Source organism: Camelus bactrianus, chromosome 35 (genome assembly GCF_048773025.1).
Source record: "Camelus bactrianus isolate YW-2024 breed Bactrian camel chromosome 35, ASM4877302v1, whole genome shotgun sequence".
NCBI classification, from domain to species: Eukaryota; Metazoa; Chordata; class Mammalia; order Artiodactyla; family Camelidae; genus Camelus; species Camelus bactrianus.
Window position 1 is genome coordinate 15,258,733 of NC_133573.1, and position 16,900 is coordinate 15,275,632.

The 16,900-nt window shown below is 37.8% G+C and overlaps 1 protein-coding gene across 1 annotated transcript in view; it reads right to left on the bottom strand.

Annotated features, from left to right (window-relative positions):
* The window catches only part of ITGA8 (integrin subunit alpha 8), a 172,365-nt gene that overhangs the window by 128,180 nt on the left and 27,285 nt on the right, over window positions 1–16,900 (bottom strand). The window contains exons 5-11 of the mRNA XM_074358333.1: window positions 15,644–15,705; window positions 14,568–14,613; window positions 10,930–11,055; window positions 9,524–9,568; window positions 7,161–7,204; window positions 5,658–5,714; window positions 2,777–2,829 (exon numbers count right to left, since the gene is read on the bottom strand). Coding sequence (XP_074214434.1) covers window positions 2,777–2,829; window positions 5,658–5,714; window positions 7,161–7,204; window positions 9,524–9,568; window positions 10,930–11,055; window positions 14,568–14,613; window positions 15,644–15,705 — 433 coding nt within the window. The remainder of the gene's footprint in view (window positions 1–2,776; window positions 2,830–5,657; window positions 5,715–7,160; window positions 7,205–9,523; window positions 9,569–10,929; window positions 11,056–14,567; window positions 14,614–15,643; window positions 15,706–16,900) is intronic.

A 16,900-nucleotide genomic window follows, 5' to 3' on the forward strand; every position in this document is an offset into this window, starting at 1 on the left:
ATTCAAAAGGGAGTGAACTATGGAAGGAAACACACTGGGTGATTTGTGCCCTATAAAATGCTGCCTGGCTCCCAGGAGAGAAGCCTGGTGGGTGATGTGTTACTATCTATTGAGAGAAATGTGTCTATACTTATTCTGAGGGCCACTGTCAGAATTTTTGTTTTCGCTAAAGAATGGGCTTCCTAAATCTGGACAGTATGCCATGTTTTGGACTCAAGCTCATCCTCTGCCATTTTCTCTCCAAATGGCTAAAATGCTCTGATGACAAATACAGCCCACACGGGTTACACGTTTTCAAGATGATTCTATTTGTTACTTTCTTTTCACAACTCAGAGAGCTGAAGATGAAAGCAACTTCGTTATACATTATCTGCATCCAGAATAAGATTACATTCACATATACCTTCAAAATAAACCCAGAAACAGACTCACATAGAAAACAAACATGGTTACCGGGGTAAAAGGGGATGGGAAGGGATAAATTAAGAGTTCAAGATTTGCAGATACTAATTACTGTATATAAAATAGAGAAACAATAAGTTTCTTCTGTATAGCACAGAGAACTGTATTCAATATTCAACTGTATTCAATAGTAAGCTATAATGAAAATGAATATGAAAACAAATATATGTATATATATGTATTACTGAAACATTATGCTGTACACCAAAAATTGACATAATGTTGTAAAAACTGACTATACTTCAATAAATATATATATTTTTTTCCAGTTACTGCTCTGGTCCAAGCCACTGTCATACCTCACCTGGCTTATCTCAGTGGGCTCCCAGAAGGCCTCGTGGCCATTGAGACTCAATAAACAGAGCCTTCCCACTAAAAGTGAAGTGGGAGCAGGCCACTGCCTTGCTTAGAAGCCTCCAGTGGCTCTCAAGATCATGTGTCTTTCTTGGAAACAGACTCATTCTATTTGTGGCAGAGTCTGCATGGTACCATGTAAAGCAGTTTGGAGTAAATGCAGTGGCTCACAAAACTTCATAATCCCACTCCCCACTGTCATCTCTCCAAGCTTCTTTGATATTCCTTGAACTTGCCAGCAGCTGTCACCTCCTCTGGGCATCTGAACACCCTTCCCTGGATATTATCATGTTTTGCTCCCTCACCTAACCTAACACCAAGGCCTTCCCTATTTACCTGATTAAAAATTGCATCCCTCCCAATTTTTCCTATCCCCTTTTGTTTTTGTATATATTTTTTTAAGTTTCATTAATAGACTTCATTTTTTAGAGCAGTTTTAGGTTCAAAGCCGAAATGAGCAGAAAGTACAGACACTTCCCATACATCTCTGGCCACAAGCACAGCCTCCCACACGGTGAACATCCCACACCAGACGGTACGGTACATTTGTTACAACTGATAAACCTGCACTGACACCTCATAATCATAAAGTCTGCAGATTACACTTGGGTTCACTCTTGCTGGTGCACATTCTATAAGTTTGGAAAAATGTATAATGCCACGAATCCACCATTGTAGTACCATACAGAGTAGTTTCATGTCCCTAAAAATCCTCTGTGTTCCACTCAACTCATCCCTCTTTTCACCACTAACAGCTGGTAACCACTGGTCTTTTAACTGTCTCCGTGGTTTTGCCTTTTCTCTGCAAAGTGGAATTGTAAAATATGAAACTTCTTCATACTAGCTTCTTTCACTTAGCAATATGCATTTAAGGTTCTTCCATGTCTTTTTTTTTAGCTTGATAGCTCATTTCTTTTTGGCGCTGTGTGATATTCCATTGTCCAGATGTCCCACAGAATACTCATACATTTACCTGGTAAAGGACATCTTGAGTGCCTTCAGCCCTTCTGTTTTCATTTTTTCCCTCCATAGTGCTCATCACCATCTAACATATTCTTGACTTGACTCATTTATTTTTGGTATGTAGCTCCTACCTCAACTCCAGTATAACCTTTGTGAGGGTGGAGGTTTCTGTACTATACAGAGGTCACAGCTAATGCCTATCATGATGTATCTAAAGTGCTTAGCCCGTATCTTGGAACATAGTTAAGATTCTTCAGCTATGTGCTTCTTACAAAAACGTGAGGTCCATGAAAGCAGAGACCTATTCTGCCTTATTCACTGTGATATTCTGGGCACCCAAAAAAGTGCCTGGCACATTGTAGGGGCTCCAGCAATTTATTGCATGGATAATCAGTTCAACTTAATTCACTGGTTTTCTTATTTAATCTTGTGTTTTATCTGACAGGTGCTTTTAGTGGGTCAAAGACATGCTTAATAATAATTTTCTTTGAAGTAACGGCTTAAACATGACCATAATTTATCATGCTGTTTGGTCCAAGCTCAACTGTAATTTACTGCCATGATCTAAAAAATATATTATTTCATCTTCTGCATGGGTGTCACTAGAATGGCAGTTAATGTCAGGAGAAAAAATATTGATGTGCAAAGGTTTTATGAATGTATCATATGCAAGGGAAGAAGATGAGAAAATTCTTCAATGACTATGGATTTCAAATGGCCGAGGACTATTCAATTCATATAATTAAAGACAAAAAAAAGTAAAACAGTCCTTTCTTAGAAGTGGCAGATGTGGAAAATCTTGGTAAACATAAAATAGGATAACAGAGATTTCTTTAGTAGATATATCCTCTTGCCCTGAACTGAAAAAAAGTTAAAACAAGAGAGCCTCTATCTTGTCAAGGATGTATGGACGGATGTAATTTATGCAGAAAAAAAATATTACATTTATAAGGATGAGTATAGTATCTGGTGAGTGAGGAAGTTCTTACAAACTTACCCATCATTGTTAATATCTGATACTGCAACTGTATATCCAAAATAAGATGCCATCTGCAAAGGAAAACCATAAGATGATGCATTCCGTGTTCAAAAAGTCACTTTTATTGTGATCTCTCAATTTTCCCTGAAAGATTAGCCTCATTGCCGCACATTTTTGCATTTAAATTCATAGACCCCGGGACATGGACAGAGTCTTTGAGTCCTTTAGTTTAACCCTTGACCTGGTGCATAATTTTCCTCACAATATCCCTGACATCTGCTTGGACATTCTCTGGAGATGTTCAACAATCAGCCCACTCAATTTGTAGTGTTAACTCTTAGAATGTTCTTTGCTAAAATTGGTCTTTCTGTAACTTCTAGTTCTTGATCCTCCTACTTATTCTGCAATCTGGAATGTCACAGAACAAATCTAATTTCATTTCCACATGAAACCTCACATGGAAATATTTTCAGCCAGCTCACCATCTTCCTTAGAGATACAATATGTGATACCAAAGAAAAGATGATACCTCATGAGCTCACTGACAGAAGTTAAGTAGGATGTACATACAGTCTTTATATCACTGAAGCAAAAAAAACAGGTTTCAATTTTGGGGTAAACCACTTCTCAGTATCAATTCATACTGAGTTTATCACCTGCTAAATTTTCTAGGTCTTTAACGAGTGTAAATTGTGTGCCTAATCTCCTCATGTTCTAGCTCTTACATGTGTTTTTCAACCTATGTTTTCAAGATCATAATCCTTTCAACCTTAACCTATAGTTTTAGGTTGTCAAGTTTTGTTTGTTTGTTTGTTTTCATATTCTGCCATCCAGTGCTTTAGCTGACTTAGCCTCCCATCACCTACAAATTTAATCAGACTACAGTCCACTGGAAAGTATGCTTCTCAGAAGGCAGAGAATTTGGTCTGTGTTGTTCATTCTTCTGTCTGCACTGTCTGAACAGGGTTTAGCTCAGATTAGGTGTCAGGTGTCAGACACTCTTTGCGGAGGAAATAAATAGATGAGTTAATGAGTGTAACACAATAATTAAATTCTCTCACCTGTTTACTCTATTCAAAACATACACAGTTGCTATAGACTGAATGTTTGCATCCCTTACCTCCCCCAAATTCAGATACTGAAACCTAACCCCCAACATGATGGTATTAGGACGTGGGGCCTTCAGAAGGTGATCAGACTACCAAGATGGAAGCTTCATGAATGTGATCAGTGTCCTTACAAAAGAGACTCCAGAGAGCTCTCCAGCCCTCCTTCCACCATGGGAGGACACAGTGAGAAGACGGCTGTGAACCAGGAAGCAGGCTCTCACCAGACATGAATCTGCCTAGCCTTTGTGCTTGGGCTTCCCAGACTCCAGAACTGTGAGAGAGAAACGTTTGTTGCTTTAGCCATTCTACGGAATTTTCATTACAGTAGTCCAAATGGACGAAGACATGGGTGTTAGATGCAAAATACTCTCTGCAGAGGAAATGAATGCTTCATTTAACTGTGTCAGGCAATAACTCAATTTTTCTACCTCTTTTCTCTATTCCAAACACATGTGGTAAAATTCTTACTCCTGGTGTGGCGTTCTGTGGAACTCAGAGGACATTCATCATTTATATGCTAAGTTCTGAGGTTCAAGATTGCAGAACTAGGTGGTATTGGGGATGAGAAGTTACAGAAAGTCCAAACTTAACAGTGTTTAAAGAGCTTCTAATGATAAAGATATAGCACAAAAAGGCAGAGGAGAAGTCTTGCCAGATCTTCATTAAACTATTCATTTTCACCACTTGGGAATAGTTGCTCAAAATTTACAATTCCACCCATCTTCACTATCATCCTGGCCTTAGATCTCTATATTTATCACAAGAGTACCATGAGAGACATTGTTCAGTGCTTTGTTGAAAATTGCAGACTGATGGAGAGACTAAAGCCCCAGTTGGAGGGTGGAAATGTCAAAAATCCTTTGTGTTCGTTAAAAATCTCTATTTATCAAAACTTCTTGACAAATATATTAGTCCTAATTTATATGTCTAGTCAAGAGTTTAGCATTTCAGGATCTTAAACCTGGACCCTTCCAGACCCAGTGGGCCAGATTCAAATGTGAGGCTCACTATGAGCTCAGTAACCTGCGGTGGTGTTTAGGAGAGAAAATTGGTTGCCCAGAGGAACTAACTCAGCTCACCACTGGCTCCCTTAGACAGCAGTACCACAATCATTATTTTAAGAAATGTGACACATTTCCACAGGTCACACAACCCAGGAAAATGGAGGGTAGTGAGTGAATAGTGACCTCACAGCAGCCTGTTTTCAGGCAACTGATCTACTGATAAGGCCTCAGCCAATGACAGTGAGTCAGGAGCAAGACCTAGCCCAGGGCTAAGGGTCCAGAACCAGACAGCTTGTCAACTACCATATAATGCTGCGATTGGAGAGGGTTCCAGTCACAGTGAGGATGAGAGGCAGAGCCCAGGCCCGTTGACTCTGATGGATATGTGGAATCTGTGAGAAGACTGTGTCCTCCCAGAACTTACCACCAGACATGCTACATACAGGACTGCAATATAAGAGGATTGCTCTCAGATTTCAGCACTTAGTGGGATTTTGGCTTATAAGGAGCATATTCTGCCTTTACATCACTTATCATTATCTGAAATCATGATGGACATTCACTTGTTTGTTAATTAACTGTTGCTCCCCCAACTACCTCCCCTGTACCATGGCATCAGAGCTGGGATCTTGTCCTTCTGGTACATGGTTACAGTCCCAGTGCTCAGACAAGTTTCCAGCACATAGTAGGTGGTTGGCAAATATTTCATGAATGAATAAGTGGTATGAATATTACAATATTCTGTTAGTACAGTAACATTCATTATTTGATATTAAAGTACCCTACCTGTTCACCAGTGAAGTTCTGAATAAAGGTCATATCTGTAGAGTTAATGATTGAAACCTGAAATCATAGAAATTAAATACGTTACATCATTTAGTATAGAATTGGAGAACTTCTTAAAAAGTATAACTTAAATCATTTAAAAATTTCTGTGAAGAGTGATAAATGGTTAGCTATATGAAAAAATATATATAAGCCCATAAGAATCATCTTTTTAAAAATTCAATTGAAATTTTTGTTTATAGTTAAGATTTGGATCCTTTCAGACACTGTGCATGCTTACTGATCTGCAGTACAGAAATAAAAATTGAATTCAAGAACTCTGAGAACAACTAACCTGATGGTCAGTTAATTGATCTAATCAAAATTTTAGTCTAAATTTAATTTGTATGCATATGCTCCTATAAGAAATTGATGATTGTGGCTTTGTGCAAAAAAAAAAAAAAAAAGAAATTTTAAGTGTTATCCAACTAGCAAAAATATTCCTTTTAAATCCTATCCAGCCAACCTAAAATCTATAGATAATTACAAATTTACCAGACTTTAAAAATATTATTTAAAATATAAGTTTTTATTTTTATAAGGTTGCTTTATTTTCCTTTCCTATTTTTACAGTAACTAGTTATAGCGAGTTTGAATAATATCCCTCCAAAATTCATGTCTGCCTAGAACTTCAGAAGGTGACCTTATTTAGAAATAGAGTCTCTGTAGATTTGAAGTTAAGGATCTTGAAATGAAATCATCCTGGATTTAGGGGGCCTTTGTCCAGTGACTGGTGTCTTCATAGCAAGAGCGGAGGAGACACACAGACACAGAGGGAAGAAAGCCATATGGAGACTGAGGCAGAGATTGACACGATGCTGCCACAGCCAAGGGAAGGCAGGGAACCCCTGCAGCTGGAAGAGACAGAAAGAGCCTCCCCTCCATGTGCATTGTAGGGAGTATAACCCCACCAACGACACTTGCACTTCAGACTTCTGGCCTCTTGAACTGTGAGAGAACAAATTTATGTTGTTTGAAGCCACCCAGTTTGTCATAATTTTTTATGAGATCCCCTGCAAACGAATATACAACTGAAATAACAATTGACTTTATTATTTCTACCATATGAGACATATTAAAATGCTGTTCATATCAACAATGGGAGACTCTGAAATTATTCCCAGATTATGCACAAGGATAGGGCTAGACTCATGGGGATGAGACCTGGGCAGTCACACTCAGATGAGCCCTGCCCCTTAACAGCCCGGCTGTCACTGTCCTGAAATCATCAATTTTGAACAAGGGCCGAGGCATTTTCGCTTTACACTGGGTCACACCAGTTATGTTGTTGATCCTGCACACAGAGTAGACAACAATCTAGCCTCCCTTTGAGTAAGCAAGCAAGTGCGGATCAGTAGTGCTTATGATTACAGGGCATTTTAAAAGATTAAAAAGTTGTATGAAACAAAATGTTTCTTTGCATATATAAAGAAAAAAATCCTGGAGTGCATTCTTAGTACTCACATATCCAAAATTCTGTGCTCCTCTTGGAACTCCAGCAACCAATTCTGTGATGAAAATAGAAATTTAGAAGGTGAATTACACAGATACTCAAAAGCTCTACAACAAAGCGGTTAAGAATGGCTCTTTTTAATGAGTAACTGTCATGTACCATGTAGAGAGCTGGAAGTCTGAGGTCTCAGTTTTGCATTGGCTTTTGTTTCTGCTACAAACAAATGAAAACAGAAGACCAAAAGCCTTACTTTGAGTTTTACCCATCTCCATCACCAGCCTCCATGTGTTTCTGTCTCTAGAACACAAGCCTGGCTTCTCAGATCTGCATATGGCTTGTAGGTTAAACTTCTTACTCTGATTTCTCCAGCTTTCACTGTCTTTCGTACTGGTGTACAAAGTAAAAATTCCTGTCCAACTAAAGTGTTAAAATAATTTCTGTTACCTAAGGAAAGGCCACATATCATAAATGAGTAAGTCTGGCCCCCAAGAACAGAATTATAGGACAACCTGGCAGCCGAGGGTACACTGGGAAGGAGGCTTCAATAACCCAGGTAGAAGAACCAACTCTGGTGAAAGGGGGCAGCATATTCTAATGCACAGTGACATGGCTCTAGATTCAGGTATATGGGTCCGCCATATACCTGACATCAACCATTGAACCTAATTTTTTTCCACCTGCAATATAGATGGGAGTTGGAATTGCCTGATTATCAAAGATCTTTCCAGCTCTCATTTCTACATATCTAAAGTATCCTTTGATTCATTGGGATTAAATTTTTATTTTGATTTAGAAAGAGGGGGACTGGAAAAGAGCCTCCCTTCTACTCAAATTTCCCTTCTCCTAAACCTGCTCCTAAAGGTACAGCACAAATTCTAGCATTAATTCTATCTGATGTACTGAATTTTAGCAGGGTTGAGTGCTCATGCTGTTAGAGCATTAACAATAAGAGAAGACTCATTTGGAGTTAGACACTGGACTTTTTGGTAGTAAATTCACTCATTCAATCAATATTCATAGGCAACCGCAGGCTACAGCAGGGAACAAAGATAAAATTCCCTGCTCTCATGCAACTTATACTTTAGTTGGAAGAGGCAATCAGTTTGAAAAATGGAGTCAATTAAAGGATATGTTAGAAGGGGATGAGTATAATGTAGAAACACTAAGCAGTAAAATGGTGCTAGGTGTGTTAGAGTCAGAATGTGGAAGTAATTGTGATTAATTAGTGTGGCCATGGAAGGCCTTGACAAGAAGATGACATGTTAGCAAAGACTGAAGAAAGTGAGACAATAAATATGATGGAGATCTGGGAGAAGTATGTTCTAGTCAGAAGGGACAGCAAGTGCAAAGGTCCTGAGGTAAAAGTGTGTCTGGAGAATTCCAAGAACAGCAAGGAGGGCAGGGTGGCTGGAGTAGAGGGACTGGAGGATGGTGAAGGACTAGGAGATGAGGTCAAAGTAAATAGGGGTCTCATAAACAGAGTCTTAAAGGTCATTGTGAAGATTCGGATTTTAGGCTGAATCAGCTGGGAAGTCATTGGGAACAAAGAAGTTATACAATCTGATTTCTTTTCTAAAGGACCACTTTGGCTGCTGGATTTCGGGTAGACTACAAGAGGGCAAAGATGAAAACAGGGAGACCAGTTAGGAAGCTATTGCAATCATGTGGATGGGGACTTGGATCCGAGTAGAAGCTGTGGAGGAGATGAGAAGTAGTCCGATTCTGGTTGTATTTTGTGCTTAGTTAGCTGGATTTGCTCATGGATTGGATATGGATGGGGAATGAGAGCAAGAGCAACATCCAAGGTTGACTTGCAAGGTTATATTTCTTGAGCAACTGGGAAGTTGGCATTGCCACCTACTGAGATGGAGATGATGGAGGGTAGTAAAGCATGTCTAAGTGGAAAGATCAGGTGTTCAGCTATAAATGCATTAAGTTTGGGATAGCCATTCAAATGGAGATGTTGAGTGTTGAGTAGAGATTCTAGATCTTACACTGCATTCCAGGTTCATGTATGGATGGTTAGTAGGGGCACCTCAAAACAGACCACAGTCAGATACAGTGGAGTTGCCTGATTTGGGGAACAGATTTGTCAATCAGGAAAGATTAAGGGGGATTATGCCATTTGAGATACATGGTAACCATGGCCTCTCCCATCCCACAAATATTCAGAATTTCATTGAAAAAAGAAATTAACCATCACAATCAGTAACTTTGGAGCCTGCAGTCTCATATGGCTACAGCACTAAGGAGGAATTGCATGTAATGTTGATTAAAAGTTTCAGGAAAAATCACATTCACAAAAGGGCTTTTTAGGTCACTTTACCTTTTCCCCATGTTTTATAGATGACTTAATGTCAACAATGTCTCTCACCTTGCTGAGAGTCCCCAGTAAATTCCCCAGCAGCAACTGAATATCCTGTTTTGAAGAAAAGAAACAAACTAATCACATGTTTGAAGGTTTTACAAATGATCTATTATCTATACATGGAAATATGAAAGAACTACCACAGTACTGCTTTGTGCCAAATTGTAACATAAAAGTTTAGAGTTTCATAAAGAGAAAAATTAATCAAACCAAGATTCAGACTAAATCTTGCAAGCATAGTAGATCTGCTATTTCTGGGCATGGTAACACGATTAGATTCTGAGGTCTCTTTTATTTGTTTATTTTTTAATTGAAATATAGTCATTTTACAATGTTGTGTTGATTTCTAGTGAGTCAGTTATACATACATATGTATTCTTTTTCATGTTCTTTTTCATTATAGGCCATTACAAGATATTGAATAGAGTTCCCTGTGCTCTGCATCTGCTTTATATATAGGAGTTAGTATCTGAAAATCTCAGACTCCCAATTTATCCCTTCCTACCTTCTTCCCTCCTTGGTAACCATAAGTTTGTTTTCTGTGTCTGTGAGTCTGTTTCTGTTTTGTAAATAAGCTTATTTGTGTCATCTTTTTACATTTTACATACAAGTGATACCATATGGTATTTCTCCTTCTGGCTTATTTCACTTAGTATGACAATCTCCAGGTCCAACCACATTGCTGAAAATGGCATTATTGTATTCTCTAGGGTCCCTTTTAAAAGCAGGATTGCTTCATCACCCACCGTGATGTGTGAATGGTGGCGGCTGCATTTTAAGAGTCACTGATTCATCATAATCAGACATGATCACTCTGAAAAGTATTTCTTGTGTCAGGTTTTGCTTTTTGTGATCACCAAAAAGGCCTACTTCCTAATACCTTTCATGATGATTTCCCTCAAATTTCACTTAGCTCTAACATGAGGTGAGGTGAGAAAAGATAACTACAACTTTTGAAAGTTCATCAAGTAATCAAAATGCCAATAGGATTCCAAAGCTGGGAAGTAATAGTAGTAAAATGGCCTTGTGTGGTTTGCACATAAAAAAAATTTGAGAACATTCCAGCAACTCGAAAGTCTCTTGCTTTTGCTCTAGAAACTGGAAACGTCCACTATCGTGTTGCCTATACAGTAGTGGGCATCCCCACTAATACACAGTGTCAACAGCTGGCAAAATATTTTATGTGCAAGAGATTATCATGGAGCCTATAAAATAGCTATCAGTCTATGCAGATTATATAGTATGGCTGAGCCCAAAGAAAAGAAAAGAAAGATAAGAGTCCAAGCTAAGTTTTAAGAAAAGAAAATTTACATAAGGTACCCCAAATGATCAGATAAGTGAGGAATAAAATTTCCCTCTACATTTAATATGTCTTTTGAAAAACCACAAAGGTGTTGAGCAATGGCTCTCACCCAGGTAACTATCGTCGTAGGAAGCTGGAGCCACTTCTGTCTGTTTTTCATTAGCCAATTTCCTTAGGATATCCTTGAACGAGTAATTTGCAATGATATCTGCAATACTGGCAGTGATCACCTGACCTGTGTTGAAACAAATGAATATGGTAACAATGAATACAAGAGGCAGACCCTCCCTCTGCAAACACAGGGCGTCTGAACAACACATACTCCCTTGAGAATGAGCTTGCTTGCACTACTGACAACAATGGGATTGCTTGCACTTCTGACAACAATTTTTATTGCCTGGTACTAGAACTGCAAGGCAGAGTTGCTGACAGCTGGTCAGAGCTTTCCATCCTGATAGAAGAACCAAAGATGAACTATGTAAGTTTTTTCATGTAACATTTATTTGTTTCTGGGTTTTTTAATTGAAGTATAGTTGGTTTACAATATCATGTTAGTTTCAGACATACAGCATAGTGACTCAGTATTTTTGCAGATTCTACTCCATTTTAGGTCATTACAAGATAATGGATACAATTTCCTATACTACACAGTAGGTCCTTTTTTTGTTATCTATTTGATATATAGTAGTTTGCATCCATTAATCCAAAAGCCCTTAATTTTATCTGTTTTCCTGTTGCCTTCACCTTACATACTCCCTCATCCTCTAAATGATAAACGTATCTAAGAGTGAAGACACCTGAACATTTATGTGATTACATTTTTAATTAATCTAGCTAGAAGAATATTCTAGCTAGAAGAAACATCATCTAGCTTTGAGGTCATCTAGGCAAAATGTATCTTCTTACAGATGGAGAGACTGTGGCCCAAAAAGCTTGCATGGATTCCCTAAGGTCAGGTGGTTTTGTTATTGAGATATTCAGCATTACGACAAGGGTCCCTTTGTCATTCTAATTCTAGGGTTTTTGTGTTCACTCAAAGTGCAGATGTATTAAATCTAAATCACTTACTCAGTTAACAGATTGTAAACATACCAGCTAAACTGAAGGTAGGAATTACCTAATCTCTGAGCCATTCACATTTAATGTTAAAATATATACATAAAGCATACAATTGTGACAATGGGAAGCAGCAAGGCCCAGCAAGATCCAAAATTGTAGCAAAAAGGGAATCCGTGGCCACCAACATTGATATGATAAGAACATTGGCTAGTCTCCCCCAAATAAAATCACTATCAGAAGCCTTGAAATATGATTGTAGTGAGATGGACGTGAATACAAAAGATGGCCAGCTGTGTTCCAGCACAATTTTTATGCATTTTCTATGCATTCTCATTTTTATTTTGCACAGCTAAGGGGAAAGTGTGATCTCATGCTCTTCGGGAGAAAATTGGAAGAATGCTTTCAAGAGACTAACATTTAATATCAATTTTAAAGCCAAATTATTCCTTGGGAATTCCCACATAAATCCCACAGTCTTTCTGTCTGAAGTTCAAAAAGAATAAAACTGTCAAACCAGGCCATAAATATCTCCAAGTGACCGTGCCTGAAATAACTGTTCTTATATTAAGACAATCATATTCATACTCGGCATTTCTAAACAATGTGTGTAGGATTTGCCAATTTTCTCTGGGTTAAAGCTAAATAGCCCGCACTCTCCTCCCACATACACACTGCCTTTGCTTGTTTCCTTAAGCTGCTTTTACAAATATTACAATCTTAAAACTGAATAAAATTTAAATTATTGATCTCAAACAAATCTTCCTCTATCCCCTCGATAAGGTTAATTTTCAGCATATCATCTGTATCAGGCATTTTTTTCAACTTAAGGAAAGAATTATGTGGAATTAATTGAGTTTGAACAAAATCTTTTTAAATGCAGATAATTTTTATTTTATATCCATCCACTGCATAAAATATATTGTTTTCCAGTATGCAAAATAATGGTTATAAATTGAAATGTTAATTATTTGATGTTCATAGCTGTATAGGTATGAATTAAGCTTAACAATACTTTCATGTAAAATTTTATCATAAATCCATCTGTCCTGCATCATTCCCACTGGTTTTTTAAATATGGTCAGGTCTCTTCCATTAAAAAAATAACCATTATTCAACTATTCACCTCTCTCATATTCTACTCTATCTTTACTCTAAACTTTACAGCCAAAATTAAGTCTGTATTCTTGGTAATCTCTCTTTGGGCATCCCATCCACATCCATGGCTTCAGTTGTCACCTCTGTGCTAGTTTTTATTTTAGCCTAGTTATCTTTGAGTTTAAGCCCATACATCTAAACACATCTGTGAAAAAACTTGGATATCTCAAACATGTTCATACTCAATATAACCAAAAGCAAACTCATCATCTTCCTCCCCTAACTCACGCCAAAGGCCTTCTTTTCTAGTGTTCTCCATCTCAGGGACTGGGATCCACCTACTACCATTCAGTTACAAAAGTCAGAAACATATCCTTGACGTCCTCCCTATGCTCACCCACATACATCCAATCCATCATCCAGGCTGTTTATTTTGCTTCCAAATTCTGTCTCAGATTCCTCCCATTTTTCAGTCTGTACCGTCACCAACTCTGAGAAGCAAGTCTCCTCATCTGAACCTTAGAGTTAGTCTACTTTACAAACTCATCACTAGCTTATAACCTTGTAACAAATTTGCTGATACTTCACTTGGGCCAACCTCCAATCCATCTTCCATACTGCAGCCAGAATGATCATTGCAAAACACAAATCTGATCATAGCATCCCATGCTTAAAATTCTCCAGTGGTTTCCCATTTTTCTCAGAACAAACAACACATTCTTACTCTACCTCAAATAATTCATTAAAACTCCAACCCTCTACCAGGGATTTCTCCTTGTCTTTTGGGATAAAGACAAACCCCTTACCTTGGGCTGCAAGCCTTGCCTGGTGAGCGGGGCTCCTCCCTCCCACTCAGCAGCTCTTGGCTCCAGTTGCCCGGCTTCCCTCCATTCCCAGCCCCCCGCACTCCTTTGTGCCATAGAACGTTTTCACACAGTTGCTCCTCTCTCTGCCTATGACTTAAGGTTACCGTCTACTCAAGGTTCAGATCTCAGTTCAGGGCTGCTTACTTCCAAACCGGTTGACCTCAGGCTTGCTGCTGGCTTATGCAACACTTTTCTAAGAAGTAGAGGAAGTCATCCTTTCTGGGCAGACACCTGGGTTCAGGGCGCCTTAAGCAGAGCACAGGTTGCATTTCATCTCCCTGTCAGCCACCGTTCAGAGAACAACACACATTTGCACAGGGCCACCCTGGAGAAGCCTCCTCTTGTGGCCCCCTCTTGACGTCCCTTTCCTTGCTAGTGAGTATCATGCCTGGAGTTTCTCAAGTGCTTGTGTGAGTATTCCACTAATGCCTGCGTCTTGCCTGAGATAATGACCTCTACGGGTTACTCACCATTGTATCCTCAGCATCTCACATAAAGTCTCACATGGCCTCAATCAGCATTTGATGACTAAAGGAATTAAGTTGCCACAGTATTTTAAAATATCATTTATAAAACAAAGCACAAACTGAAATGATGCTTCCTTCACTGGAGAAGATATAAATGTGGATATAAAATTAATGCAGTAAAAAGTCAACATCTGATGTTCTGTTTCATCTCCTTGTTGGCAACAACCAATGAGCACTTCTTCTCCGCTAACAAAACATACCTTGCCAATAAAAACTTCCAGGTCCTCCTACTATAAGGTCTCCATTCTACAAAACAGAAACAGCAACAATTAGAAAAGAAAAACTGAGGTTTTTTTTCTTAAGGGTGATAAATCATTATTAGCATTGCTCTTACAATTTGTTATACATAAAAAAATAAATTTTAAAACAGGCTCTTATATCTGAGTCATGCAAGTCATTTTCTTTCCTTTTATTGGTTTCAGTTATTTATCATATTAAATACTTTTAGTTTGATTCAATTAGATAAGTTAAATTCTCTCCCCTGATAAAAAGTAAATTCAGTTCTTTGGCACTGCCTCAAGTAAGCAAAATATCTACATGTTTAATGCTATGCAATTCAGCAGGCATGGTCTTTTGAGCCTTGGTAATAAAAAGAAAATTTGGTTCCTATTTATTTCAAGGCCACAATAATGCCTATTTTTTCTATACATCTGTAAACCTACTCTTCCCAGGAGAGAGAGCAAAAGCTCCAGACTAGAAAATAGAAATTTTCTTTTTTACTTACAACCCCAACTTACATATCTTGCATCCTTAACTTTCAGTAGAGAGAAAAAAAAGGGAGAGTAAAATTTCAGATGTTGATTAAATTTTTATTATTTCTAAAACCATGGAATCTTTGCCTCCTATATTCTTATTAGATATCTGTTTTTAATTTTGTAAAAGAATATGTGAATTTTAACACTAATGTTTAATCAGTCAATTGCAGCTAAGAGACAATAACTTATAGATTCTTGTGATCTTTTTCAGAAGCATATTTCTTTACTGATTTTTTTCTTTTTTGGATTTTCATTTAAAAATGAAGAAAGACTGTTGCTTTCCATCTGAATAATTCTTTGCTGTTTAATAGGTTGTCATGTGCATAGATTACTTTATTATTGAAAATAAATAGCAAACAAAAAAAATTGAAAGAAGTTGCCAAAACAGGCTAGGTATGTACCTGAAGATCCTTTTGCTGTTGTTGGTTATTGGGGGTGGGAGTGAGAGGCAGAGGTAGAAGTAAAAAATAAATAAATAAAATAAAATAATTATTAGAAGCTACAAGATCAAAAAAATTCACCTTATAAAAATCCAGACTAAATCCTGCTTGGCAGTAACCCTGGCCTTCAGGATCAGCATTGCCTGAAAGGATCAAAATACATAAATGTTATAATGTCATCATTCCCAAGATATATTTTAACAGCCAATTCACAAAATTCTGTTGTTTTTCTCTATATAGACTTCCAAATTTAAAATGATCAAACTGAATTCCAAGTAATTTCTTAAACATATTTCAATCTTTATCTTGTCCCAAAAAGCACTAGGATTGTATAGTAAGATCAGGGGGAATAATGTTCCCTGGAGTTATTATATTGGGTTTTACAGCCCATGTTTGTTTGAAGAAACAAAACCTCCACCTCTCAACTGTGTTCCCAGTTCCCCAAGTGGCAGGAACGTATTTCGGTGGCACCCTCGTGTTCTGAGTGAAGCAATGCCTTGAGAAAGAGAGCGCTCAACTTGGTCACCTGGGTGGATACTTTCTGCTGGAGGCACCGACAACGGTTTCGATTTTCATGATCTCTCATAGGAAATTAACTTTAAATTATTCAGTTATCATTAGGTAAATCTGGATATTGCATTTCTGGTCACAATGCATCTCACAGGGGCACAAGTTTTCACAGAAGAGGAAACTCTCTAGCAGTGGCTTATTTTATATTCTGTGCAATGTAATTCACTACCTGAATATCCAATAGAACTTTGTTACACAGCGTTTTAAACCATAGCAGGTCAGCATGTAGATCCCCACCCAGGAGATGAGGATCCCGTGATATCAGGATGAGGAATGTACTGCTTGTCACTTGCACTTTAAAGGACTGTCTACAACTTCTAAAGGGCTTACATTAAACCCGAAATGTAGTTCAGCAGAGGGACTCTCAAGTATTATCTAGTTAGATCCAAACATGCAAATCATGTAAAACATCCAAACATGCAAAACATCATTACAGGAAGAATTTACAGGCTTTCCTATTCCAGAAGCTTTTTGAAATAGATCTAGGCTTTCCAGCTTTTCCTAGAATGCCTTCTGTTTTTCCTTTTCTTTGGTTAGTCCTTAGCTAATTTTAGCTCTGCCATCAGCCATTCTTTCCAGATGCTCCCTTTATGTCTTAAAATAGTTTTTTTAAACTCATATACTGTATTTTTGCGATGTTTTGTTTTTAATTCAAATGTCACTTAATGCTTTGTATGTTTTTTATTTACTAAGTTCTTTTTGTTTAGCTTTATTGAGGTATACTTAATATTATTTTTTAAATTGTACACTTTAATGTGTACATTTTGA